Source organism: Physeter macrocephalus, chromosome 3 (genome assembly GCF_002837175.3).
Source record: "Physeter macrocephalus isolate SW-GA chromosome 3, ASM283717v5, whole genome shotgun sequence".
NCBI classification, from domain to species: domain Eukaryota; kingdom Metazoa; phylum Chordata; class Mammalia; order Artiodactyla; family Physeteridae; genus Physeter; species Physeter macrocephalus.
Window position 1 is genome coordinate 13,469,687 of NC_041216.1, and position 25,362 is coordinate 13,495,048.

The window sequence follows — 25,362 nt, forward strand, 5'->3', positions numbered from 1 at the left end:
ACTTGAGGTTCCTTTTCCACAGACCACCACCCTTTTCTCACAGGGTTGCTGTGAAGATGGAGAGATTACTTTTGAAAACATCTGGCAACAGTCACTCAATGATGCTACCTGGAAAAGAAAATGTTTTGCCCTCGTTTTTTTTTTGGCAAACTTGAGGCACAGTGAAATTAAACAACCCTCCCCCTCCCAGGGATAATAAATGACTAAGTCAGGACCAGAATCTAAGTTTTGTACTCCAAGTCTGACTTACTTTCTCTCATACCCTATCAAATGACTCCAGAAGGAAGAATGAGTGTACAGGAACACTGCAAAAATGAAGAAGGGAAAGGGTATAGGAGAGTCAATCAGGGGAGGCTTCCTGGAGGAGACCCAGTTTTCATCTTATGACGGCAGTACTTAGAGGAAGTGGGAAGCCAGCAGGAGAGGTCTTAGCTCTTAGTCATGATGTGGTTTTTCTGATAAGCTTGCTAGAGTTCCTAGTGCCCAGAGAAGCTAAGAAGCTTGACCAAGGTCACACAGCTACTAAATGGCACTGGCACAAATTGGAGTCACATCTAACTCCTTATGCCTGGATCTGTCTTCTTGGTGCTGGGGAGGGAAGGATGAGAAGCAAGTAAGAGTAATGTGATGAGGCAGGAGAAACAAAGGCTCCCCCAGAAATTCTCAAACATCCTCCCTCTGCCACAGGCCAAGGCCTCAGGATCAAGTTGACCTCAGTTGCAATCCTGGTTCCACCACGGACCACTGATGCGGCCTCAGCAATGTCACTTGACCTCTGAGTCTCAATTCCCTTACAGGATTTTGCTGCGAATTCAGAGAAATGAATCCAAGTACCCAGCCTGGGGCCAGGCATAGGGAGAAAAATAAGATGGCCGTTATTATTCCACAATGCCAGGCCAGCCACAGATGAGTGGCAGGGCTGGACACCCAAGGGACAAAAGTAGACTTTTAGCGCCAACCACTCCCAACCCTGCGGCCGTGGGCACAGTGCTTAGCAGGGTAAGGGCTGGCAGCTCAGGTCCATGATGCAATCACAGCTCCCTGCTTATGCCAAGAGGTGAACCATGACCCTTAGGAAATGGAAAAACAGCCCGTTAACAAGAAGTACAAAACAAAACCTCAGTGAACGTTTATTTCTCATCATACAGAACTGGTAGCAAAGGCAAAGATTTCTGCACTCGAACAATGACTACTCCTCCCCACCCACCCAGGGACATGTACAGTCATCTTGTCCCCTCTGGAATCCAAACCCCAATGCTGGGGCCTCTTCTCTCCTGCCCAGCTTCATTGCAGGGAGGGCTTTGAGGCCTGAAGGGGGTGCCAGTCGCTTGCCCATGCCTGCACGGGTATGAAATGTGGCACAATGACCAGGCTCCTCTCCTGCCCCACCCCAGAGAGGAGGGTCAGGAGCAGCTTGGCCCTTGCCTTTCTTCAGTCACCTCCCAACTGGCCAGAGGGGAGGCACATACTGCCGGAAGAAGGCCAAGGGAAGTCATAATTCACAGCTTCTTTGCTACAGAAAGTGCCTGGGATCAGTCCTCGGCGGCTTCTGCCTCCAAGCAATCCATCTAACATCAAGGAGAAGGGACAGAAATTGGGATGGGGGTGGGGAGGTCCTTGGTAGGTAGCCCGGAGAGACTGACTACAAGAGGGGGGGCTCCCCAGAAGCCCTCGAGATCCTGCAAGGATTGCAGTTGGCTGCTGGCCTCAGAATCTGAGTGAAGGCTCAAATATCTCAGAAACTACCCCTCAGCCTGCAACTGTGGAAATGGAGGTCACCTGGCCGGTGCCAGGGCCCACACAAGAACCCTGGGGTCTCCTGCCTCTCCCCCTGAGCCATGTGCCAACTAAACCACCTAGAAAGGCTTGCTTTCTTGGCAAATGTTTGTGGCAGAGCCATGGGAGATAGCAAAGTGGGGTGCCAGCTTCTGCAGGGCAGGTGCAGCTCTGGGGAGGACAGATTTTTCCCTGTCCTTCTCTCAGACACTGACTATGGCTCTAGGGTTGAGGCCCTGAAGAACCTCACCCATAAAAAACCAAAATACAGAGAATGTATAACATAATACTCCCTCCTCTTCTAAAGGCAAAGTGACCAACAGAGAGTCCAGACTCTCTAGAGATAATCTGCTTGTTTGATGTGCTTGGTCTCTCTCCTGGGGCCTCATACCACCAGGTGTGGGAGAAAAGGATAAAAGGGCAAACAAAGGAGGTCAAAGGAACTGAACAAGGACTGGGGTAACCAGGGAACGAGAGGCCTGCAGGCTGCCTAACAGAACAGGCTTTTGGGGAGCCAGATGCACAAACCAGCTGTCACCCTGACTTTCACATTGATGGATGAATGGCAGGTGGGAGGTAATGAAGTCTGAGAATGAGGAAGCAGGAGGAAAGGCAAAGCCGCTTGGAGTGTCAGTCCCTGGAGGTGTTTGCCCCTCTCCCTTGGGGGCCAGCCAGGGACTTCCCAGGCCAGGAAGGCCAAAGTACTAGTGCTGCCCGGGCCCCCGCCTGCTGGCACACAAGTCTGAGCTCAGCCCATTTCCCTTCCTGTGCCCTTGGCCTCTGGGGGTAGGGGCAGGAAGAAGGGCCTCGGCGCCTGGAGATTTGTTAGTCCTCTTCCAGCTCCCAGGGGCAGAGCTGAGATCCCAGAGTCAGTGCAATGATCCTGTCCATTCCAGTGAGAAGGAGGGTGTGGCTCGGGGGCTGCACATCACACACAGGCCCACCACCAGAATAGGGTGGGTGGGCGTGGGACAGGCAGGCTTAGGGTCTGTCTCCAGACAGAGAAGTCCTTGCAGGGAGAAGGATGCCCCCAGGGTCAGCTGCTCCAGGCCCAGGTCCTGCACACGAGTCAGGTCATGTAGCGGGTGATGGCGCGGAGGGCATAGAGCAGGGCGGCTTGCATGCGGGCCTCCAGAAGCAGCAAGTTCACGTGGACCTGGGGCGCAGAACAAGGGCTTGTTGGCAACTGATGTCACTCCTCGCCATCCCCTTCCCTCCCAGACGGCCACTATCCCTGACCACTCATCCTTCCCCACTCTTTTTTTTTGGGGGCCATGCTGTGTGGCATGCAGGATCTTAGTTCCCTGACCAGGAATTGAACCTGTGCCCCCTGCATTGGGAGCACAGAGTCTTAACCACCTGACTGTCAGGGAAGTCCCTCATCCTTCCCTTTCCTACAGAGATGCCTTGACCTTTCCAAAGCCTCTAAGCAACTTGGTGCAAGGACTGTGTTAGAATTTCAAGCACATTTATCCCTATCACGGCTAATCTCTTCCTCCCCCAAAACTAAAAACAATAGCTACCCCTGACATCTATTTGGGATCAGAGGTTTACATTCATTTTCTTATTTCATCCTCCCAGCAACCTTGAAAGGCAGGCAGTTTTTATTCCTATTGTAAAGAAAACAAGCTCAGAGAGGCAAAATGACCTGCCCAAGGTCAAATGACTACCAAGTAATAGGGTTATGATTTGAACCCAGGTCCTTCTGGCTGCCACTGAGGACGCTGTGAAGCACACTCCTATTGTACAGGTGAGTAAATGGAGTCTGAAACCACACAGTGGAGTAGGACATGAATCCAGGACAATACACCCAGGTGCCCCATCTGGCAGAACAGACTTAGTCTGGGGCACCTCACTGGGTCCCGATCCCTTGCCTCCTCCATGGGCCAGGCTGTCTGCTTCCATCCTGCTCCTACCCCGAGAGCCGCACCTTCTCTGAGTGGCGGAAGTGCCTCCAGAAGTGGTTGTACATTCTTCGGGTGGTCTTCTCCGGATAGCAGGCCACTGTCTTGATATAGACCTTGAGGTTCCGCTCCAGGAGCTGGTTCACCTCCCCGTAGTCGTAGTCATCATATCTGGATGGAAAGGCCCCAGTAGCATCACTTACCCTCTGCTCCCACAAGTATCTCCTCTCCCCAGTCCCACCCTGCAGAAGGAGGAACAGAGAGTGGCAAGAAAAGGCAGAAGGTAGGAAGCAAGTAGAAACTTCGTTCCTCTTAGAAAAACAGCTGATGTCATATATCACAGGCCACTGGACTCGTAGGGGAATGCACAGAGGGTGAGCATGCTGTATTGACCATGTGAACATGTATTCATGGCATCCTCAAAACTACTGTACACTACTGTATACAAAACTATTGTATATAATTTGTTGTATTTCACCAGCCTCAATTTTATAGATGAAACTGAGGTCCAGAGAAGTGAAGTCACCTGCCCTAGGTCAAACATCTGGGAATGGGATTCAAACTCAGCTCTGCCTTACTCCAAGGTCAAAGTCACTACTTTACAGCTGAGGCCATGCATGGAAGATGGGGCAGGAGATCAATGCAAATATTTACCCTGGAGGAGGAAGAGGGAAAGAGAAAAAGGAGCCGGTAGTCATTTTACAGATGGGCAAACTAAGGCCTGGGAAGGCAATTAGCTTGTTCAAAGTCAAAGAGCAAGTTGGTGACAAGTCTAGAAGCCACCTTGTCACTCCCTAGTCCAGTGAGCCAGTGAGTCAACACAGATCAGCGTGGATGAGGAAGACTGGTTTAATTTTTCTTTATTTTTTTTTAAATTAAAAAAAATTTTTTTTTTTTTTTTGGCCATGCCACACGGCACGTGGGCCCTTAGTTCCCCGACCAGGGATCGAACACATGCCCCCTGCAGTGGAAGCCCAGTTCTAACTACTGGACCGCCAGGGAAGTCCCAGAAGACCAGTTTTAGACTAGAGGACAGATTTGGTAGACAAAGGTTTAGGAGTGAGGGCCATGTTGGAGAGTGGAGGAGCCTGGACCTGGCAGCTGGGAAGGAACTAGCCTGTGCCACACACACCCTAAGATGCCCATCCATCCTTGGCCTTCCCTGGCTTAGAAACCTGCCAAGGAGGTTGGTCAGAAGGAGGCTGGCCAATTAAGCACAGCTCAACCCACTCAGTGAAATATGATTTACAGCTAGTAACACACAGAAATGTACATTTTTCTACAAGGAACATGTACCTTTTTAAAACTTTGGGGATTTTTTTTTTTTGATGCTTCGAATAATAGCTAAACTAGAAAAGCAAAAAAAAAAAATCATGTGTTCTCTAAAATATGCTCTCATTTGATTAAACTGAGTAAAATAAATACAGTAGACAAGAAAGTCTTATTTTTGTAAAATTATATATGTTTTGGTCATTTGTGCATGGAAAAAAGACAGGAAAGAAATCTTTGACAATAATAAGAGCAGGTGGGATTATGGATGATTTTTATTTTCTTCTTTTTTGTTATCTGTTTCCTAAATTTACTAAAAATCTGGCTCTTTACAAACATCAAGCATATATAAAAAAAACCAAATAACAATTATAATTTCAACTATACAAAAGCAACTACATAAGAAAGAAAAAAAGCAATGGAGGAAAACATCTCAGAATGTGGATGTGGTTGTGGAGTAGTAGAATTTTGGGAAATTGTTTCTTTCTTTAATTCTTTAAATTTCCCACAACATTATCAGAGTGAGGTTTTTAAAAATAAAAAAATTGTTCTGTGTATATTTTTGACAAGTAATTTCACATCTAGGGTTTACCTACAAGGACTTAGGTATAGGGCTTCCCTGGTGGTGCAGTGGTTAAGAATCCGCCTGCCAATGCAGGGGACACGGGTTCGAGCCCTGGTCCGGGAAGATCCCACATGCTGCGGAGCTACTAAGCCCGTGCGTCACAACTACTGAGCCTGGGCTCTAGAGCCCGCGAGCCCCAACTACTTAGCCCACATGCCGCAACTACTGAGCCCGTGCTCCGCAACAAGAGAAGCCACCACAATGAGAAGCCAGCACATCGCAACGAAGAATAGCCCCCACTTGCCGCAACTAGAGAAAGCCCGCGTGCAGCAATGAAGACCCAACGCAGCCAAAATAAATAAATAAATAAATAAATAATTTTTTTTGGGGAAAAAGGACTTAGGTATAAAACTAGTCATTGCACATGGTATTTGTAATAGTGAAAAACTGCAAACCACCTAAATATCCAACAATAGGGAAATGGTTGGATAATTACACTTCATCCATAACAACACTATGCAGTGGCTAAAAAGCATGAAAGATCTATTCACACCAACAAGGAAGGTGGTTCGCAATAGATTATTAGGTAAAAAAAGCAAGTTGCAGAATATATCATGTATGATCCCATCAATTAAAAAGAAAACCTGCTCAAAAAAGATCAGAAAATACTTAGGTAAGAGAATGAAAATGTAATTCATCATATACTGTACAGAGACAACCATTATCAAATAACATTTTACAGTACAGCCTTCCACACATTTTCCATGCATGTACACACTTTTAGTTTAAAAAAAAAAAAAAGGAACAAAAAGAAGATTCTGGTTGGTAGCCAGCTTTCTTTTCTTTCAATACATTTTGACCATTTTCCCATGGCAATATAAATAAACCATTATTATAATTTTTAATAGCTGCATAATATTTCACTGAATGGATATGTCATTATTTAAAATCCCCTACTGTTGGCATTTCTGTTGTTTTATTTATTATGAGAAGAAATGCTACTTGGAATGAAAATACAAATATAACTCTCTCTCTCTCTCTCTCTCTCTCTCTCTCTCTCTCTATATATATATATATACACACACATACACATACATACATACACACACATATATATATATATATATAAAATCTCCCTAGTTATCTCTGGGGGTCGGATTAAAGAGTTTCAGAAGGTGAGCATGGCTATTATCTTTTAAAATCAGCAAAGAAATAAATTTGCTTTGAAAAACAATATAGGCAGGAAGAAAGGGAAAGAAAAACAAACAGAAAAAGGAAACAATTGTGAGCTCAGATTGAGCGCTTGCAATACACTCATGCCCTGGTCTTGCACTCACCTGATGCCAAAGACGCAGTGGATGTAATTCCAGATGGCCCTGCGGAGCATGGAGGTATCTACTCCGCTGTGCATGGCAATGGTGTTGTAGGTGAGGCTATAGGCTGCCTGGAACTTCTCATCCAGCAGCTGCCCACCCTCGGGGTAGAGCCGCTGGATCAGTGAATAGCCATGGTCCTCCCAGGTATAATCCTGAGGAACGTGGGAAGGGGTCAGTGAGGAGAATGTTTGGGGCCCAAGGCTAGCAGGAGAGACGCCATCCTCTGGAGCACACCTTGGCTCTCCATAATGTGTCTCTCCACCCCACAGATCTAACCCGCTGCTTGGTCTGGACCTGAGAAGCTGAGGAGGATGCAGCTTGGTGATGACTTCCTCCTTGTGATCAGGAGCCCCTGAGCTTAGGGCACAGGTGGGTCCCTTCACATCCAGGGTCTCCCACTTCCCTCGTGGAATCCTGAGGGAGAGAAGGTGCCCAAATCTCTAACTACACAAACCACCCACCCCTGCTGGTTTGTAAAGCAATACTAAGACCAGTGGGGAGAGCCTACCTGGGCGCGGAAGGTGGGGGGCGCCTGAGTCCCCCGCCGGGTGAAGTCCTCGTATCCGAAAGTGGGGTCTTCCACAAAGCACAGCATGTCTGAGTTTGGAGAGGGCTCCAGGATGTCCGCTGAGGATGTCAGAAAGAGGTCATGGTGAGCCCAAGGCATGGAGCACAGTGGCCTCCACTCCTGATTAATCACCATTAGGGGGCTGGGGAACACAGAGTAGGGGGCCAGAGAAAGCCCCTCACCACACCGAGTGGGACCAGGACTTTGGCAGGAGCCAGGCCTGGGGGAGGAGGTAAATCAGGCCTGTGGTGGCTGGGATGTGGCTGCAGAGGTGCAGTGTATGGAGGTACCTGCTTCCCAGCAGAGATGATGTAAGGAGGGGGCAGCCCCTGAACATGGACGCCTGTGACCCTGTACCTGAGGGGGTCACCAGCAGGCTCTCTGACTTCTCCAGCTCAAAGCGGCTCTCCATCTCCTCCTGGGAGGCCCCCTCATCCCGCAGCAGGCTCTCCTGCAGCTGCCTCATGCGCTCCATCAAAGCTTCCACGTCGCGGGCGGCCTCAAAGCCCTGCGGGAGAGACCTGGTGGTGATCATCTACTCTTCCTCCCTGGGCCCCAGAAACCCCACGTCTTTCCCACATGCCGGGCCTTCCTGAACGATCGTAAAAGCCCCGTGCCTCCTCTGTGCCAGCCACTGCACTGGACAGCTCACATGGCCTGTGCTTCCCAAAATGATGTTTAAGAGCTAGAGAATAGACACTGCTTCTCTGAGCATCAACTTCCCTCACAGGAAAGGGCTTTTTAAAGTATCTGTATTTTTAAAATACAAACAAATAAGCCACTTTATAGAATGAGAGGCAAACTTTGTATTTTTAAAGTTCTAAAAGGCAGTGACTTTAAGCCCATGGGGCTCCATGCTGAGGCCAGTCACATGGTTATTTCATCTCATCCTCACAACCCTTTAGGAAGTGCGAGTCTTTATCCTCATTTCCCAGATGAGGAAACTGGGTTTCAAAATCAAATAACTTTTCTAAGGCCTCTCAGTGTGCGATAGGGAAGCAGCTTCAGATAGGGAGGCGCTGTCTTCTATCCAAGGACCAGGGGCCATGCCAGCTTCCTCTCCCACCAAGACTGAAGCCCGTGACTTACCCCAGAGTGGTTCAGTGGGTCCCTGCTGGGGGGTGTGCTCTGCTCACGGGGGGGTGAAGGGGCCTGGGGGGCAGGGCTGCCCTCGGGGTCCCCCTCAGGGAGGATGCCACAGCCGAACACGAAGGAGGCTAGCGAGTGGTAGTGGGTGAGCAGGACCAGGGCCTGGATGAGCTCGGCCAGGGACCAGCTGTGCTCGCCTGTCTTCAGCAAGGCCTGGAGAGAAAAGGAAAGGCCAGACCTGCTCAGTGCCTGCCCTGGACTGCCTGCCATGCCCCGGCCCGGCCCCCGTGCTCCCTCGGGGACCCGCCTCTCTGCCCACTGCACCTGGATGTGCTCCTTGGTGATGAGCCACGGCCGATGTGCCAGCAGCTTGTTGATCTCGCTGAGCTTGCGCAGCTTCTCAGGGGCACGGTGGAGGCCAAGCAGCCACTCAGGGTCACCGCCAGTCTGCAGAAACTCAGCCATGTGGGAGCCCACCAGGTAGGAACACTGGTGGCGGGCGGCGGCCTGGAGGTGGTGGACAGAGCCCAGATCACCCTCTTCTTTCTGTGCCCTGCTCGGGTGGGTACCCCATGGAGGGAACATCACAAGCCTCACTGTTGCCTGAGGGGCAGGAAACTTAGGTTCTAACCCCAGCTTTGCCACTGGTTTGTTGTCCTCCCTTGGGCAGGTCACCCGACTCCTTTGTGCCTCAGTTTCCCAATCTGCAAAGCAGGCATTAAATATGCCTCTCTTCAAAATCTAAAATTCGATGAATGGTCAGATAAAGCCAGGGCTTTGCTCTACGCTGCCTCTCCTCCTTGTTTGTGGAATCAAGCCCCCAGCAAGGAGATCTGAGGACCGAATCCCCCAATGTGTCCACCCCTACAAAAGTCAGGCTCAGACAGGCTCACCATGATGGCGATGTAGTGGCGCCAGGAATTGGCCAGGGGCCCATCCGTGTGCAGCAGCAGGTAGTGCAGGCGCCAAAAGCTGGTAAAGTAGTCGGGGTGCAGGCCCATCACCACTGCCAGGTTGTCCACCCGCCCGGAGGACATCAGCGCCTCCAGCCCCAGGTGTTGCTCAAGGCTCTCGGCTCCCTCCCGAAGGACCTGCCAAGCAAAGGTGAGGAAGGGGTGACTTCCCCTCCTGCTCTCCCCACCAAAGAGACCAACATATTCATTGCATTCATTGGGATTTTAATAGCAAGGAACCGAAGACAACCACCATGTCCAAAAAAAGGAGAACAGGGGAGGAAAGGATATTTCATTAAATGATTAAACAAATACTTATTAGACACTTTATATAATACTAGTCGATACTTACATAATGCTTGCTAAGTGTCAAGCACTGTTCAAACACTTTACATATATTAACTCATTTAATGCTCACAACTATGAAATTAGAGACCTGTTTTCTCCAATTTTAGATAGGAAGCCTCAGGCACAAAGATTGAAGTACAGTTTCTGCTTTCGTAGAGTTTCTATTCTTTTTTCTTTTTTTCTTTTTTTGGCTGTGCCGGGTGGCTTGAGGGCTCTTAGTTCCCCAACCAGGGATTGAACCCAGGCCCTCGGCAACAAAAGCGCTGGATCCTAACCACTGGACTGCCAGGGAATTCCCCACAGAGCTTCTATTCTAATAGTGCAAATCCATGCAGTCACTGGAGGTGGATGCAAAATAGTTCACATTTCCTGAGTGATTTCTCCACGCCATGTCTGAGTTTGGCGCATTCCCTGCCTGCATTATCTCACTGATTCTTCCCAGTTACCCTGTGAGGTGAATACTATTATTTTCCCCCACGGACACATGAGGGAATCAAGACCCAGAGAGATTTCATTCTGTGCTCAAGGTTACAGATCTGGTAAATGACAGAACCAGTATTCAGTTCCTGATTAACCCCAAAGCCTATTTCTTTCCTTTATTACGGAAGAGGAGTGGTTATTTATAAATGAAAAAATAAAAGATACGAACAATATTTGAGCTTAAGATTCTGGGATACCGACATAAATATTATCAGCGGCTGGTTGTGTGCTTTCCACTTACAAAGGGTCTAAGGAACTGAAGGGTTTAGACGTTTGTTAACAGCTCATTGACTGCTTGGCCTACGCATTTAGGAGAGCAAGGAGGACAAGGAAACATTTGTCTTTGTTCACTGAAGGCCAAAGAAAAAGAAGGAAACTATTATTTTTTAATTTGTCTGTTCATGTGTTTTGAAGTTTCCTCCACCATCAGGCACACACTGGAGTGTCAGTTCCATGATGGCAAAGATTTTTGTCTGTCTTGTTCTCTGCTGTATCCCCAGCACCTAGAACAGTGCCTGACACACATTAATCATTCAATAGATATCTGTTAAATAAATGAATGGATGACCTGACTCAGTAGATGAAAGGTGTCTCTGTTGTATTAAGTGAAAAAATAAAACATAATAACCAAAAAAAACCACACCAAAAACCCAAATAAACAACAACAAAACCATGTTATAAACTATGACCTTGGCTCTGTATGAAAAAAAAGTCTGGAAAACAGTGGCAAATGGTTAACAGTGATTATCTCTGTGGTAGTGGGATTGTAAGAGACTAAAGCTTTCTGAAACATTGGAAATTTAAAAATAATGAACACATATTACTTTTGCAGTCGAAAAAAACTTTAATACACGCACAGTCAAGGATGAGAAGATAAACATGCATAGTTCTATCTTCTTAAGGAAATACAAGTCTTGTTCTGGGAATCACAAGTTTGTTCATTACCTAGCTGTGTTATTATCACTTTATCTCTTTGAGCCTGTTTCTTCCCAGCAAGATGGGGTTGATATGCCTGCCTCACAGAGCTGTTTTGTGGATTAAATGGGTCAAGAACCTGAAGGGGTAGTTTCAAACCTGCAATTTCAAAAGACCAGCAAAGCCCCCCACACACTCAATGCCCCATGTCCTTTCTGCCCAGGGACCAATAACAATTCCTAACCCCTTCCAAGCTTACTTCCTCCACTGGAATGAAGGCGCTGGGCCCTCGAGGGCCTCGGCGAGCCCGGCTCTCCCTCTGCTCCTAGAAGGAAACACATCATGGTTAGATGGAGGTAAAAGTGAGGACTAAGAAGATAGTTCTCTCTCCAGTTTTCTCCTCCTATCTGAGGGGTCACACTAAGTTGTTTTTTTTTTTTTAGGCTGCACCATGCGAAATCCAGGATCTCAGCTCCTTGAGCAGGGATCGAACCCAGGCCCCCTGCATTGGGGGCGCAGAGTCTTCACCACTGGACCACCAGAGAAGTGCCTCACACTGAGCTTTTAAAATCACCTTTCTGGCCCACCTTGCATGAAGCAGTCAGGTGGAGATATATACCAGTTTGGTGGGTGAAGAAAGGGTAAAGCGACCAAGAGAGCTTACCCCACAGACTAAGTTCTTCAGGAACTGGGAAGGGACACAGGAGCCCACTATATAGCCCCAAGGGAAATATACAGCCACTGTGTTGCACATTTCCAGGAGGCCACCTTCTTGGCAGCCCTGGAGAACCTGTAGAAGAAGCCCCCTTGTTTGTATCCTGAAGCCAGGTTACCAAGTCCCCTAGATTCCTATGACGCAGCTTCAGCCTCTCTCAAATGGTCATTTCTTCATCTCTCCTGCCATCCCCACCTTATAGACTACCACCATCTCTTGTGTGGACTACCACCCGCAGCCTCACCAATGGTCTCCCTGCCTCCACAGCCCTGCCCTCTCCTATCCATCCTCTAGCAAGTTAACAGAACGAATGAATAAATAAAACATCCTCCCCCAACCCCACCTCTGGGACCAGGAGCAGATCTAGTGAGTACCTGACCCTGGTGGCTTCTAAAGAGGGCAAACTTTCTGTAGCCAGAGTGAACTTTCTCAAGTGCAAATCTCATCACTGGCTTAAAACCCTGCCTCCGCCTCCTGTAGCCTTCCAGACCATTAGTGGCTCAGGCCCCACCGTGCTCCCACTGGTCACACCTTTTGCAGAGCTAACTCTGTCTTCCAGGGTCTAAGAACCTTTCTTCTGATCCTCATCTGTGACCCCCCCCCCCAATTCCCAATGCTTTTGCTTTTGAAAACGTTGCCTTCTAATTGTCTGATATAGGTCTCCCTAGGACCAGATCACATTCTGTGGAGAACAGAGCCAGGTAATTCACACTAGCCTGTGAATGAAGAAAACAGAGAAAGCAGAGAGGCGTGGAGGGCAGGGCGGTACAACGCTGATGGTAGCAGCTATTCTGACGTGGGTGTATTGGAGCCTCTATGGAAACCACCAGTTTTATTTATCTATTTGTTTTGATACCCGGGAGGGGGCTCTCAGCACTGGCCTTAGAAACAGTTTATCCAAACCAGAGTCATACCCTCACTGGACAGAGATGGTGTCCTCCTAACTCTTCCCTCCTCATTCAAATGTAGACTTACTGCTAATCCTCAAGTGTCCAGGGACTAAAGATTATAATTGAACCTTCCTTTTCACATAGCCAAAAACCCCCTGAGGGAGGCAGAGCTCTAGGGCTCTGAAAGACCACAAAGGAAATAACATGGGTACAAAAGTCCCAGTCACGAGTACCAATTCTGCTGCCACTAACTTGCTGTGTGACTCTGAGAAAGTAACCTAAACTCTCTGGGCCTTAATCTTGGACAAAGAAGGTAGCTGGGCTCACTGCTTAGGCCCCTTTCAGCCCATACTTCTGGGATCTACCAGGCCAGCCTGGTCCAAGTCCAGCATAGAAACCACCACAGTCCCCAAGCACTCCCGTTTCACCTTCCCTCCTCCCTCACCAAAGAGAAAAAAAACCTAACAGCTCTGTCCGGGAGATAAGGATTGCTGACTCCACAAACTGGGCCTCCCCCTCAGGGGACCTAAGGACAGATAGAAAACCACAGCCAGGTGTGGTGGGGAAGGGCAGGAAGGAACTGGGGGAGTTGGTGGGGGGACAGGGAGGGCCCACCAGGGTACTAGCGAGGGACAGCGAACAGCTTTGGGAATCCCTTCCCACTCTAAAATCTGCCCCAGGAGCTGTCAGGGAAGAAACTGATGGCTGTGGGTCTTTAAATGATAGGTCTGGATCTACCAACATTATCAGCCCTGATGAAGAAGATGATGATGATTGTGACGATAGAATGCAGTTAAAAGATAGGGGCTCTTGATACAAACTGCCTGGGCTCAAATGACAACTCCACCACCTATTATCTGCTAGCTATGTGAGCCCCAGTTTCCTCACCAAATTACTGGGTAATAGTACCTACTGTCACTGGGTAGTCATGAGGATGTAATGAGGTACTGCCTGTATAGGCCTTAGCTCAGTACCTTTGTCACGGCAAGCACTTAACAAGTCAGAGATCATTAACCTCATTGTTATTTCAAACAAGGGCCTCTCAACCCAAGCTGCACATTTAGAATCCCTTTGAGAAGCTTTTAAAAAAATACCAATGCCAAGGCCCAGCAATTCTAATTTAATTGGGTGGGGCCCAGCATAATTTGCCAGGGAGGGAGGGCCATTGTTTCATACCATTTATTGATCACTTCTCAATTATAAGGCACTGTGTTAAGTGCTTTCCAGGTGGAACCAGAATTAATCTGTTCACTCGACAAATATTTTTGATGACTACATTGCAGGCAGCAAGAGTACAGGAGTGAAAAGACAAAACCTTAGCTTTCCCAGAATTTACGATCTAAAGGAGAAAGACAAACAAATGATGAATAGGATTTCAAATCATAGATTACATAGATGGGTTGGGGAGTGTGTGCAATATTTCAGTCCTAGTAGACAGGGAAGGCCACTGAGGAGACAATCTTTAAGTTGATATCTAAATATCAAATATCTAAATGAGTTGATGGGCCTGTAAAGGGCCTATAAAGATCTAGGGAACCAGCATTCCAGTCAGCGGTAACAGAAAGTGCAAAGCCCTGAAGGCAAGACCAGGTAGATTCTAATCCAGAGCTCCAGTACCCTGAATGCTTCCCCAACCTAGACACTCAAAACTTGAGAGGAAGCAGACAGGGCAGGAGCCCACCACTAAGAGATGACACCTCCAAATCAGCCCTCCCCTACTTCCTGGGGTAGGAAGTCAATAATAATAATGGTGGGTAACAACGCTGATTACCATTGGCGAAGCATTTATTTCATGTGCACTTTAAGGGAGTTCTGCTACCAGAGCTCCCATTTTACAGATGGGGAATAAGGTTCAGAGAGGTCAAGTCACTTCCGGTCACTCAGCCAGGAAGGAGGTAGCAGAGTTAGGATACAAATCAGGTTTCCTCAACTGCAGAAGCTTCCTATACTCTAAACTTCTCAAGGTCTCAGAAGCCCCAAGGCTTTGCCTCTGAGGTTCACCAGGAACGAGTAGTTCCTTCTCCCTGTCTACATTCCCTGGGGATCCACTGCCCCAGTCACAGCCCTTGTCATCCTGCCTTGTTTCTTACCTTGAGAGCACACACTGGATCTAGTTCTCTGTTGTTATCCCAGAGTTTAGCACGGTGAGTCCAATAAAACTTTCTGCTATGATGAAATATTCTTTATCTGCGCTGTCCAATAAATATGGTAGCCCCTAGCCACAGTGGCTGAGCATTTGAAGTATGACTAGTGCAACTAAAAAACTGAATTTTTAATTTTAAAAAATCTAATTTATCTAAATTTCAATAGCCACATGTGGCTAAGGGCTACCATATTGGACAGTGCAGGTTCAGCACACCTGATAAAGGCAAGAGCCCCGCCCTGACTATGTGGATAAAGAAAGGAAAACCAGAGGGGGCGGGTGACCTACCCAAGGCAAAACAGCTAGGATGGGGCAGAAGGAAAATCAATGAGTTCCAACTGAGGGGACCACACAGGGCAGCAGGAACACTGAGGTCAGACAGCCGACTGGGTGGCCAATCAACTGAGAGGGCTTCCGGCAAGTTGTAAAGAGAGGATAATCACCTCAGAGCTCAGTGTCTAGCTCTTGATTTAAGCGCTCACTAAAAGTTACATTTCATATCAGCTTTCATATTACCTTTCACTAGCACACTGGTTGCATCTAATCTTCATCAGTTTGGGGGTGGGGGGGGTCTCTTCTGCACACAAGGAAAGATTAAGGTTCTAAAGGTTAAGCACCAGCTGACAAGAGGCCAACCTGAGATTTGAATTCAGCTCAGTCTGGCTGGCAAGGGTTCTGTCCACCACCCAGATCAGCCTCTTGGAATAGCCCCAGTCTTTATTCTTGGTATCCTATCCAGAGCCTGCAACATCCAGGACTCAGCTACGGAGACCTTCGAAGTCACTCTGCCAGCTGGGAAGGGGCAGAGACTCCCCTCCCCGTGGGCTGCTGAACTCAAGATACTTGACTGCGTTTACACCTGAGAGGGAGACAGAGCTCAAGCAGCCTCCGATCTCCAGCCTTGCAGGGAGGGGTGTGTGAGTGGTGCATATAAACTCATATGCCCACCATGATCTGGCCGATTTCTCACAACCACCTGAAGGGAAATACGACTTCTTATCCCTTCTTCAGAGACAGCTCACTGAGGTTCTTTTGGAGCTCAGATCTGACTTCAAAGCTTGCACAGTTCACAAGGGTCAGCTAAGCCAACAAGGGGCAAATAGTTACGAGCACCTATTAGGTACTAAGAACAGTGCTGGGGATAGGGCCTACAGAGTGTTTCTAGTCTAGCAAAGGAGACAGACAAGAAATTCCTGATTATACAACTGTTATACTGTAATTGGGATAATAGCTCCTGCAATGGAGAAGGGGAACAGGAAGCAGGTATGCAGAGGGGAATTATCTGGTGGAGAAGGAAAGACTTCCCTGAGGCAGTGATGTTTCAGGAAGTGATTCTAGAGCCCAAGAGGGCACTGAGAACATACCACCAGTACTAGAGTGAAGCGTCTGAAGGCCTTGACCCCGTGAAAGCGTGTGTGGCGAAATGATGGGAGTTGAGGGGACTGTACATTCCTTGTTCATACTTGTCCAACTTCCCTTGGGCCTTGGGCACCCGGCTCTGTAAGTTCAGCACCCTACTGTCTTCTAAAGATTCTGCTTAAAACAGACATTTTCCCAAGGTCCTCTTTTCTTGAGAGAGAATATGTAGAAAGGGGTCAGACATCACCAGCTTCCCCCCACCCCCGCCTGCTGTTGACAGCTGGCTTCCATCTAAAGGCCACACCCTCAGAGCCTTCCCATTCCAGCTGGGGCACACTCTTCTCCCCAGATCACTTCCCAGACACTGTCCCAAAGAGGGATGGACCAATTCTCACCTCAGGCAGGAGGGGCGGGCTCAGACACCCCCTTGTGAGACACTCTGGGGAAATATGTGCTGTGGCCACAATCTAAAAATAGCTAGCGTGTTTGCTACAGGACGTAGTTGCTATGCTCTAGGCACTGTGCGTTGCCCTTTGCATGTATTCTCAGTTAATTCTCCCAACAGTCCTTTGGAAATATGACCAAATCTCCACAGGAGGAAGTTGCTGATCATAGAAGTGATCACTTGGCCAAGGTCACACAGCAAGTAAGTGGGAAGGCTGCAACATGAACCCGGAGCACGCCTGCTCTAGTGCCCAGGTGCTCCAATAAATAAAATTATTTCCATAAAGAAGGAAACAGACAGAATAAGGTAGCTTGATCAAAGTCACGCAGCTGAGAAGTGGCAGGAGCAGTTTTCGTCCCTCCACGTGGGGCTCCTAAACCATGATAGGGAGAGGTGACAAGCTAACAGAAAACCCGGGACCCCCGGCAACCATGCTGCTCAGAGAAGTGCAGCTGTTTTTCCCAGGGTCGCAGTTCAGGACTAGCACTTGTCTGACTCCCAACCCCAGTAAGACACTTGCGCCAGGCTCCATGCCTGTAAACTCAAGAAACAAGCAAAACTCTCCGTTGTGTCAAGCACATTTGGAAATCCTAGAGACACCCGAGCCAAAGAATGAGCTGGGTTAGTGAAGGAAGCCTCTCTCTATATAGCCCCTCCTGGGCCTCAATTTTCTCATCCCGTAAATTGGGGCTACTATTAATGGTATAGCTCATATTTTGCTAGTTTAATCCTGAGGACTCTGCGAAAAGGCAAAGCCGGAGCCTGGCATCCAGTAGGTGCGTAATAAATAAGATGGCCATTGTCCGTGGCGGTGGTAATGGGGGAGGGGGTGTCAGATTGGGTCCAGCCGTATTCCCAGCCTCACTGCAAAGAGAGTCCCTCCAAAACAAACTTCTGGGACGTCAGACTACTTAGTAGGGCACAGCCAAATCGGCGCTTGGCTTCTGGTGTCGCGGCCAGGGTTTTCCCCCTCTCCCCCGAGCTTTGGCCGCGGCGTACCCGGCAGCCCGCCAAGGCCCCGGAGCGCCCACGCCCCCAATCCAAATCGGGGGTGCAGGTGGGGGCGGGGGACGAGGTCGACCTCCGTTGGCCAGCCCCAAATGCTCCAATCCCCGAGCGGGGGCACTGCAGCGGGTACATATCCTACCTAGAAACAGTTCCTCTAGCCCCAGCCTAGAGGAAGGGATCTGCGGAAGGGGGCGGGGAGGAGGAGTGGTCGGGCCGCTGCGCCGGGATTTGCCTGGACTTGAAGACTCCCTCGACTAGGGCCCAAAACCAAGATAACGTCGAGAAGGCTCCCCTCCCGTTGGCCAGGAATCCAAGGGAGCCTTGGAGGGCTCTACAGCCCCGGGGGTAGGGGGAGGAGGCGGAGGGAGCCGAGGCTGCCAGTTGATGCAACCCCACTCCGGCTTGCGCGCTCCACTCCCCCTCCCCGAGCCGGGTGGGGGTTGGCTCACAGACTCAGCTCGCGACAGCCTGAAGCTCGGACGCGGCTCTGGGTTCAAGGGAAGAGTGGCATCGCTCGGCCGCTGCTTACCTCTCCGGCCCCGGGCAGGTAGCCCTTCAGCTCGGCGCGGCACTCGGAGTCCGCAACGATCATGGTGTGCGCCAGGACCCAGCCGCGGCTCGCCGACCGCCCGTGCACCCGAGGGGCTTTCGGACCGACGCGCGCAGGAAGCCGGGACTGCGGGCCGCTGGGGAGGTTCTAGAGCCCCGGGGTGTTTCTCGGGGTTCCAGAACGCTCCGAAAGCCCAGGATCCGGGAACGGCCGCCGCTGCGCTGGACTCCCCGCTCGTCTGGCTGCTGGATGGTGAATGGCCTCGGGAGCCTGGGATTGGCCGCGGCGCAGGGGTTTTCACGGCCCGGAGCGCCTCGGAAGTCCGCAGTGGCCAGGGCTGCTCGCAAACCCAGCGCTCCTCAGCATCCCCACCGCGGAACTGCCAGCGCTCTCCGGGCTCTGACACCAGCAGCTCCGCTCTGCCCGCCGCGGTGCCTAGCGAAGGGCGGGGACACAAAAGCTCCGCGCCGCAGCCAATCAGGTGCCTGTTTCCTGGGGAGGCGGGGCGACACCTCCCTCTGGAGCTTACGGCTCAGCCAATCGGCAACGGGAAGCGCCCGGGAACTCTGGGAGCTGTAGTCCGCCCCGGACGAATGCTGCAAACTTTTGCAAGAGGGTTTAGTCAGATTGTTGGCAATACCAGACGAGAGTGACATTCCGGAGAGTCATTAAAGCTGCATGATGAAACGGGACTTCACCGGGCTGGGCCAGAGAGCCGGGTGTGAAATCCCTCCCAAGTATGTTCTTCAGCTTTTCAGTTCCTGGAGGGACTGGTTCGGGTTAGGAGAGGTAGTGCTAATTACAGAGCTGACCGCCAGATCTTTGGAGATCAGAGCACACAGCCCGGTTCCTCTGGCCTCCGGGAAGGCTCCATCTTAAAATGTACCAGACACAGGGAATCCAGCTTATTTGTGGAGTCTCTGGAAAAGCCTTCATTCATTGAAATGTCCATGGCAACCTCAGGTCTAACTTCAGTCCCTATTGCTGCAGTTTCCCCTCTTCTGCTCCCTTGGGGCCTCCCACCCTGTCTTCCATCCCCCTGTTCTAAAAACTCTGTGACAAGGTATTCTACTTCTCTGACTCCTCTTTCTCCTCCCACCTCCTAGAACGTGGGTGTTCCCCTAGTTACTGTTTTCATCTTTCCTCTCTCCAGGCACACTCTCCCTCCCAGATCTCACCCATTTCCTGGCCTTCAACTCTCCATTTGGAAGTAAGTCGCTTCTGCCAGCACCTCAGCACCTCAAAGCTGAATTCATCTTCTTTTCCCTTCCCACAGCCTCTTCACAGTTTTTCTTCAGAGCTCCACTTTTTGTTTCAGTTTTAAAGTTACTGTTTACTTGGGACAGAGAATCCCGACGGGAGCGAAAGTGGACTGGATGACCTCCGACACCCCCTCTTAGACTTCCTGGGTCTAGGCTTAGGATTCCAAAGACAACCTTCTGACTTGGTCTCCTGCCTCCAGTCTCTTGGGAGAAGTAAATTAATCTCACCCTCTGCTGAGCTCAGGCACTTGGGCTGGGGTTCTATTATAACACTTATCACAGTCTACCTTGGGTTGTATTTTTCTGTGTACATGTCTTATCTGACCCTTTTGATTATAAGCTTCTTGAGGACAGGGTCCACATCTTAACATCTTTGTCTTCTGCCCTATGCCACTTAGCACAATGTCCTGCCAATAACATGTTCTTGTTGACTAAATCTTCCTTTGAATTGAATTCCCCTCGAAATCACCCCCACCCCAATATGTCAGATTCAGCTTTTATTTTCAAAATCTACTCTGTAATGTCAATGTTTAGATCAGCTTTACTGGTATTTCATCGGCTACAGAATAAAGGTCAAACCTCTAGATTGACATTCAATATCTGCCAAGATCTGCCTCAATTTACCTTTCTAGCCCTATCACTGGCCACCTTCATGTTTCTTGTTTGATCTTCAAGCCTTTCTCTGCAAAGCTCTGGCCACTGAACTCCAACCCAGCAATCAATGCCTTTATTGGTAACTGTGGCCTGAATGAAGGCTTCAAAATCCTACTTCCTATAGAAAGTATTGCTTCTTCAGCTCAGCTGAAAATAATCTCTCCCACTGTTCAACTCCTCAACACATTGTTTCTACCTTTTTGTACCACTGGCCTTCAAATTTGATGCAGCCTTGTTATGGTGTCTGAATGTCTTGCCCCTTCTCTCCAACTAACAATGGAATATGTTATTGACCACTTTCGCAAAGTGAGGAAACTCGAGTTCAGAAAAGTAAAACTTTGTGTCAAGGTCATACAATGTCTTCTTTTGACTGCACCAGACCGTGTCAGAATTCCTTTAAGGCAGGAACTGTGTCTCTCTATCCCCCACTAGCATGTAGTGAGTCCTCAGGAAATACTTTTGCATTAATGAATATGAGTTGCTCTCCTTTGTAGAATGACCCTTTATAACCTTCAAGGAAGCGACTAAATCATTCCCAAGGCTTCACTTACAAAGTTAGTGAATTTGTGAAAAGCAAGAGATACTGATATTCTCAATTGGATGAGATTTTGTGACCCAAACTCCTTGGAAGGAAAGCTCAGAAGGGACACAGATACTTCCATTTACTGAGCCCCAACAACAGTCCAGGATACATCTGTTATCTCATGTAAGTCTCACCACAATCTCATGAAGTAGGCATTATGGCCCCATTTGACAGATGAGGTTACTGAAGCTAAAGAGGTGTGTTGACAATGTTCAGACGGCTTAGTAATATGTTGAGTAAGGGTTCAAACCTAGTCAGGGATGACTCCAAAGCAGAAACTCCACTGCACCACTGATGAGAGAAAGACCTGAATATGTAAGAAGCAGGCTGGCACAAGGAACTGATGCATAAAACAGAATTCCAATATATTAATTGGGAGTGAGAAATATAATTGTCAAGGGCCTATAATTGATGGGGCAGTACATCCCTCTTTATAGGACAGCCTCCATGAAAAGCCAAATTATCATCTGAAGGTGGCTAGGGCAGTTGGAATCCGAGCAAAAGGAGCCAGTGAAAAGATGAATCCCTGAACTAACTCCACTCAGAGCAAAACTGCTGGTTAGGGCTCCAGCTTCTTCCCTCTCTCTTTCATTCACTAAACATTTATTGACCATCTAGTGTGTACCAGGCACTGTGCTGGGCTCTGGAAGTCCAGCGGTGAAGCTTTCAGCCCAGGAGGACATGGCCAGGTGACATTGCCTGGGTTTGTTCCTCCCCTCCCCCATGCCTTGTATTTTTGGCTCGGAAAGATCCACCTCCTGTTGCCATACTCTCCACTCTTGCATCAGCTGTTTTGAGGCCACTGATTGGCCAAAGCTTTTTTTTATTCCTCAATCACATTCCAGTCCTGAAGATACATCTAGGTTGGATTTGAAATATTTCTGAGGTTTCTTTAGCTTCAGACCCTCTCGCAGATTTTAACCCTAATGGGATTCTCATCTGTTCTGTATCTATTCTTCCTAAATTAATTTTCTAATCCCCAATTCTGGGATCACTTTACTATAGTAGAATATTCTTGTACCCTGACCAGATCTGGGGCTATGATTTATCAGTCCAGATGTAATTTTCTGAGCTCTTATTGTTTTGCTACATGCTCCCCTCCCATCTCAGAATATAATTTCTGCCTTGGGGGAATTTCAGGAAAGAAACCCAACTCCAGCTGGTTTATTTGGTAAAACCAAAGCAGACTCAACCTCTGTGGCTCATTCATACATTCATTCATTTAATTACTCATTAAGCAGGCATTTGGCTAGGTGCTGAGGGAGGTCCTTCTGGCTGACAGGTCCTGAGCTGTCAAGCTATACAACCAAAATTGAAACTGTACTCAGGAGTTGTGCATTAGGCGGCACAACAGCCACAGACTCTTGAAAACAGAGCCAACTCTCTCCTAAGAGCACTGCCCAGGAGTCAGGCAACTAGGGTGCTAGGTTTTAGCTATGTGATCCAAAGTGAATTTTTTTTCATCTCTTGTAATCTGTTTCCTCATCTGGAAAACAAAGGAATTGAAATTAGCTCTAACCCTCCAGAGCCACTGTGGAAAGAACTGATGTTGGGCAATACATATAATTCAGGTTCATCGATTGTATCCCGAGGACAGAAATCTTCAAAAAGGTTTCAAAAAGTTCACCCCTCTTAATAAATAAAACAAAAAACCCGACGAGCTCCGATTTGGTTTTGTCGGCTGTGAGCCCTCAGCGCACCCTGCAGGCAGAACTCTGCTATAGCTCAGAACGGGCTGGGGAAAAAGGATTTTTCAGTTCACAGAATCGTCAGGTCCTGAAAAGAGGTCAGGCAACAGCTAAGTAAAGATTGTGTGGTTGCTGAGGATTCCCCTGCTGCCACCAGGAACCAGACTCCCCAAAGACCCCCAGCCCGAATACACTTCCCCTTGTTTTGGCTTACTCTCATCTTACAGGCAGGAATCCTGGGGTCTAGAGAGAAGGCATTTGCCCAGGGTTCCCCAGGCAGTTGGCCACAGAGCAGTATTTAGAACCTTGGGGTCCGGGCCCCCAGTCCAGGGCCACCTGCACCACAACAGACTGCGCCAGGAGCCTCACATTTCCAGAAAGAAGTGTTTTTGCTCTGGTGTTTTGCTCACCCTCTTTCCCCCTCTCCTCCAGGCCTAGAGGCTCCAGATATCCCATTCTCAGACAATCACCCTGAGGCCTGTCACTGGAGCCATGCCCCAGGGCCTTGCCACCAACCTGTTCCATCCACCTCTTCCTACCCTCAAAAGCCTTTCGTTACCCGCCACCCACCCCCCCAAAAAAAGTTGTACTTGGAAGCAGGATATCAGAGTTGAAGGGTCCAATTCTTATACTTTATAGCTGTGTGAACCTGGGCACGTCACTTCACCTCTCTGAACTTTCTTCCTGTTATGTAAAATGGGGCAATAACGTTTACCTTCACAGGGACTATTGTGAGGATGAGAGCTGATACATACAAATCCCTTAACAAGGCTTGAAGCAGATTAAGTGTTCAGTAAACTGTAATTATCATTTAAATTGTTACTGTTGTTCTTATTTTAAAGTACCTAGCTCAGCGACTGGTAGGTTGTTGGGTGTTCAAGAAAGGTGGTTTTCACCATTAAATTAAAAAATGTGGATCACGAAGCCTGGCATTTAGCGGGGACTGAATAAACGATGGTTAGTAATGTTGCTTTTTTGACCCAAGGGCGCCCAGTACGTTTGCAGCCTAAAAGTATCTCCTTAGCAAAAGCAGCGGCGCTTACTTCTTTTTGCTCAGTAACAAGCTCCTCTTATGAAAACCACGGCGGCCAATGAGCAGGAAGATGGGCGGGGTTATCTGGCAGCCAATAGCAGCCCGCAGCGGCACTCAGTATAGGCCCAGGCTGGTTTCCAGGATGGTTAGGGACGTTAAACCCCCAGGCTGATTGCTGGGCGGGGGCGTGTCTCCAAATTCTCCTCGCTCTGCTTATCAACCGGGCTCTGATTGGTGAGGACTGCGGCGGCCCGCCCCTCCCTCCGCCCGATACCGCCCCTGTGGGAGGGGACGGGGACTACCCCATTCGCTTTCCATTGATTTTTTTCCTCTTTCCTTTTCTTCTTTTAATGAACTTTTGGTTTTAGTTCATGTTTTTTCCTTCCAAATTATGTGACACACATTACTGTAGAAGATAGGAAAATACAGAAAAGTATAAAATACAAAAGAAATAACCCGAAATGATATTCCTCCACCCCTCCTTTTTAAAAAAGTGTTTTTCAGGCTTTCTACCCTAACCTGGTATTACTCCTGTTCTTTGTTCTATCGTAAAAGTGTAAAACTGGAAGCGACCAAAATGCTCATCAAAAAGGACTGGTTAAAGTAATAAACAGATTTGTCCACACAAGGGAACATGACGCAGCAAAGAAGCAGAAGGAGACAGCTCTACGTGCTCTGTTGTAGGTGCTCTACGTGAAATGAAAAGGTGTGCTGGATTTTTTTTTTTATAAATATGCTTTAAAAAAATTTTTTTTCTATTTCTTTAATTAATTAATTAATTATTTTTGGGGCTGTGTTGGCTCTTCGTTGCTACACGCGGGCTTTCTCTAGTTGCGGCAGGCGAGCTGGGGCTACTCTTCATTGCGGTGCGTGGGCTTCTCATTGCGATGGCTTCTCTTGTAGGAGCACGGGCTCTAGGGGCACAGGCTTCAGTAGTTGCAGCACGCAGGCTCAGTAGTTGTGGCTTGTGGGCTCTAGAGCGCAGGCTCAGTAGTTGTGGCGCACGGGCTTAGTTGCTCCGCAGCATGTGGGATCTTCCCAGACCAGGGCACGAACCCGTGTCCCCTGCACTGGCAGGCGGATTCTTAACCAGTGTGCTAGCAGCGAAGCCCAGGTGTGCTAGATTTAATGTTAGATTAAAACAAAGAAACAAAAAAACCAAGTTGCACAGTGATACATTTATAATGATGTCATAGATATGTTCGTGATTACGCAGAGGCAACAAAAGTCTGGAAGGATGTGCAGTTTGCAACAAAATGTTAGGGTCCAGTTACCTCTGAGATAAAGGGATAATAGAGAAATTATAAGACTTCATACACTACACTTATTTAATAATTGTTTAAAAGCCAAGATGTATTATGTTTGTAACTTAAAAAAAAAAAGATCCTTTTGAAGAGCAGGGGGAGTGGGGGAAATCCCTTCGAAATTCTAATCCTACTACCAAGAGAGAATCAATGTTAACACGTTGGCTTTTATTTTTTGCATATATTTATTATATATAATATAATATATTACTATTATATATTTATTCTTTAACCTATGCTTATATTTACAGTATATAAATTATGTATGGTTATGTAGCCTGCTTTTTCCACTTACTACATTTTGTGATAATTTTCAAAATATTAAATATTCCTTAATTTTTAAAAAATTCATAATAGAGCTTCCCTGGTGGCGCAGTGGTTGAGAGTCCGCCTGCCGATTCAGGGGACACGGGTTCGTGCCCCGGTCCGGGAAGATCCCACATGCCACGGAGCGGCTGGGCCCGTGAGCCATGGCTGCTGAGCCT

General features: G+C 48.4%; 1 protein-coding gene across 1 annotated transcript; it reads right to left on the reverse strand.

Annotated features, from left to right (window-relative positions):
• Positions 1-694: 694 nt before the first annotated feature.
• Positions 695-18,760, reverse strand: SESN2 (sestrin 2). Its single transcript, XM_007100899.4, has 10 exons — positions 18,333-18,760; positions 11,503-11,568; positions 9,441-9,638; positions 8,872-9,054; positions 8,548-8,760; positions 7,816-7,966; positions 7,399-7,517; positions 6,852-7,042; positions 3,707-3,851; positions 695-2,932 (listed from the first exon to the last, which is right to left on the reverse strand). Exons 1-10 carry the CDS (start codon positions 18,393-18,395, stop codon positions 2,846-2,848), a joined length of 1,416 nt encoding a protein of 471 aa, XP_007100961.1. The 5' UTR covers positions 18,396-18,760; the 3' UTR covers positions 695-2,845.
• Positions 18,761-25,362: the final 6,602 nt, after the last annotated feature.

Coding starts and splice junctions, on each gene's coding strand:
- SESN2 (XM_007100899.4), bottom strand. CDS start 18,395: ATGATCGTTGCGGACTCCGAGTGCCGCGCCGAGCTGAAGGGCTACCTG. Junction 9,639..11,502: donor CCTTCATTCCAGTGGAGGAA/GTAAGCTTGGAA, acceptor TTTGCTTGGCAG/GTCCTTCGGGAGGGAGCCGA. Junction 8,761..8,871: donor TCACCAAGGAGCACATCCAG/GTGCAGTGGGCA, acceptor TTTTCTCTCCAG/GCCTTGCTGAAGACAGGCGA.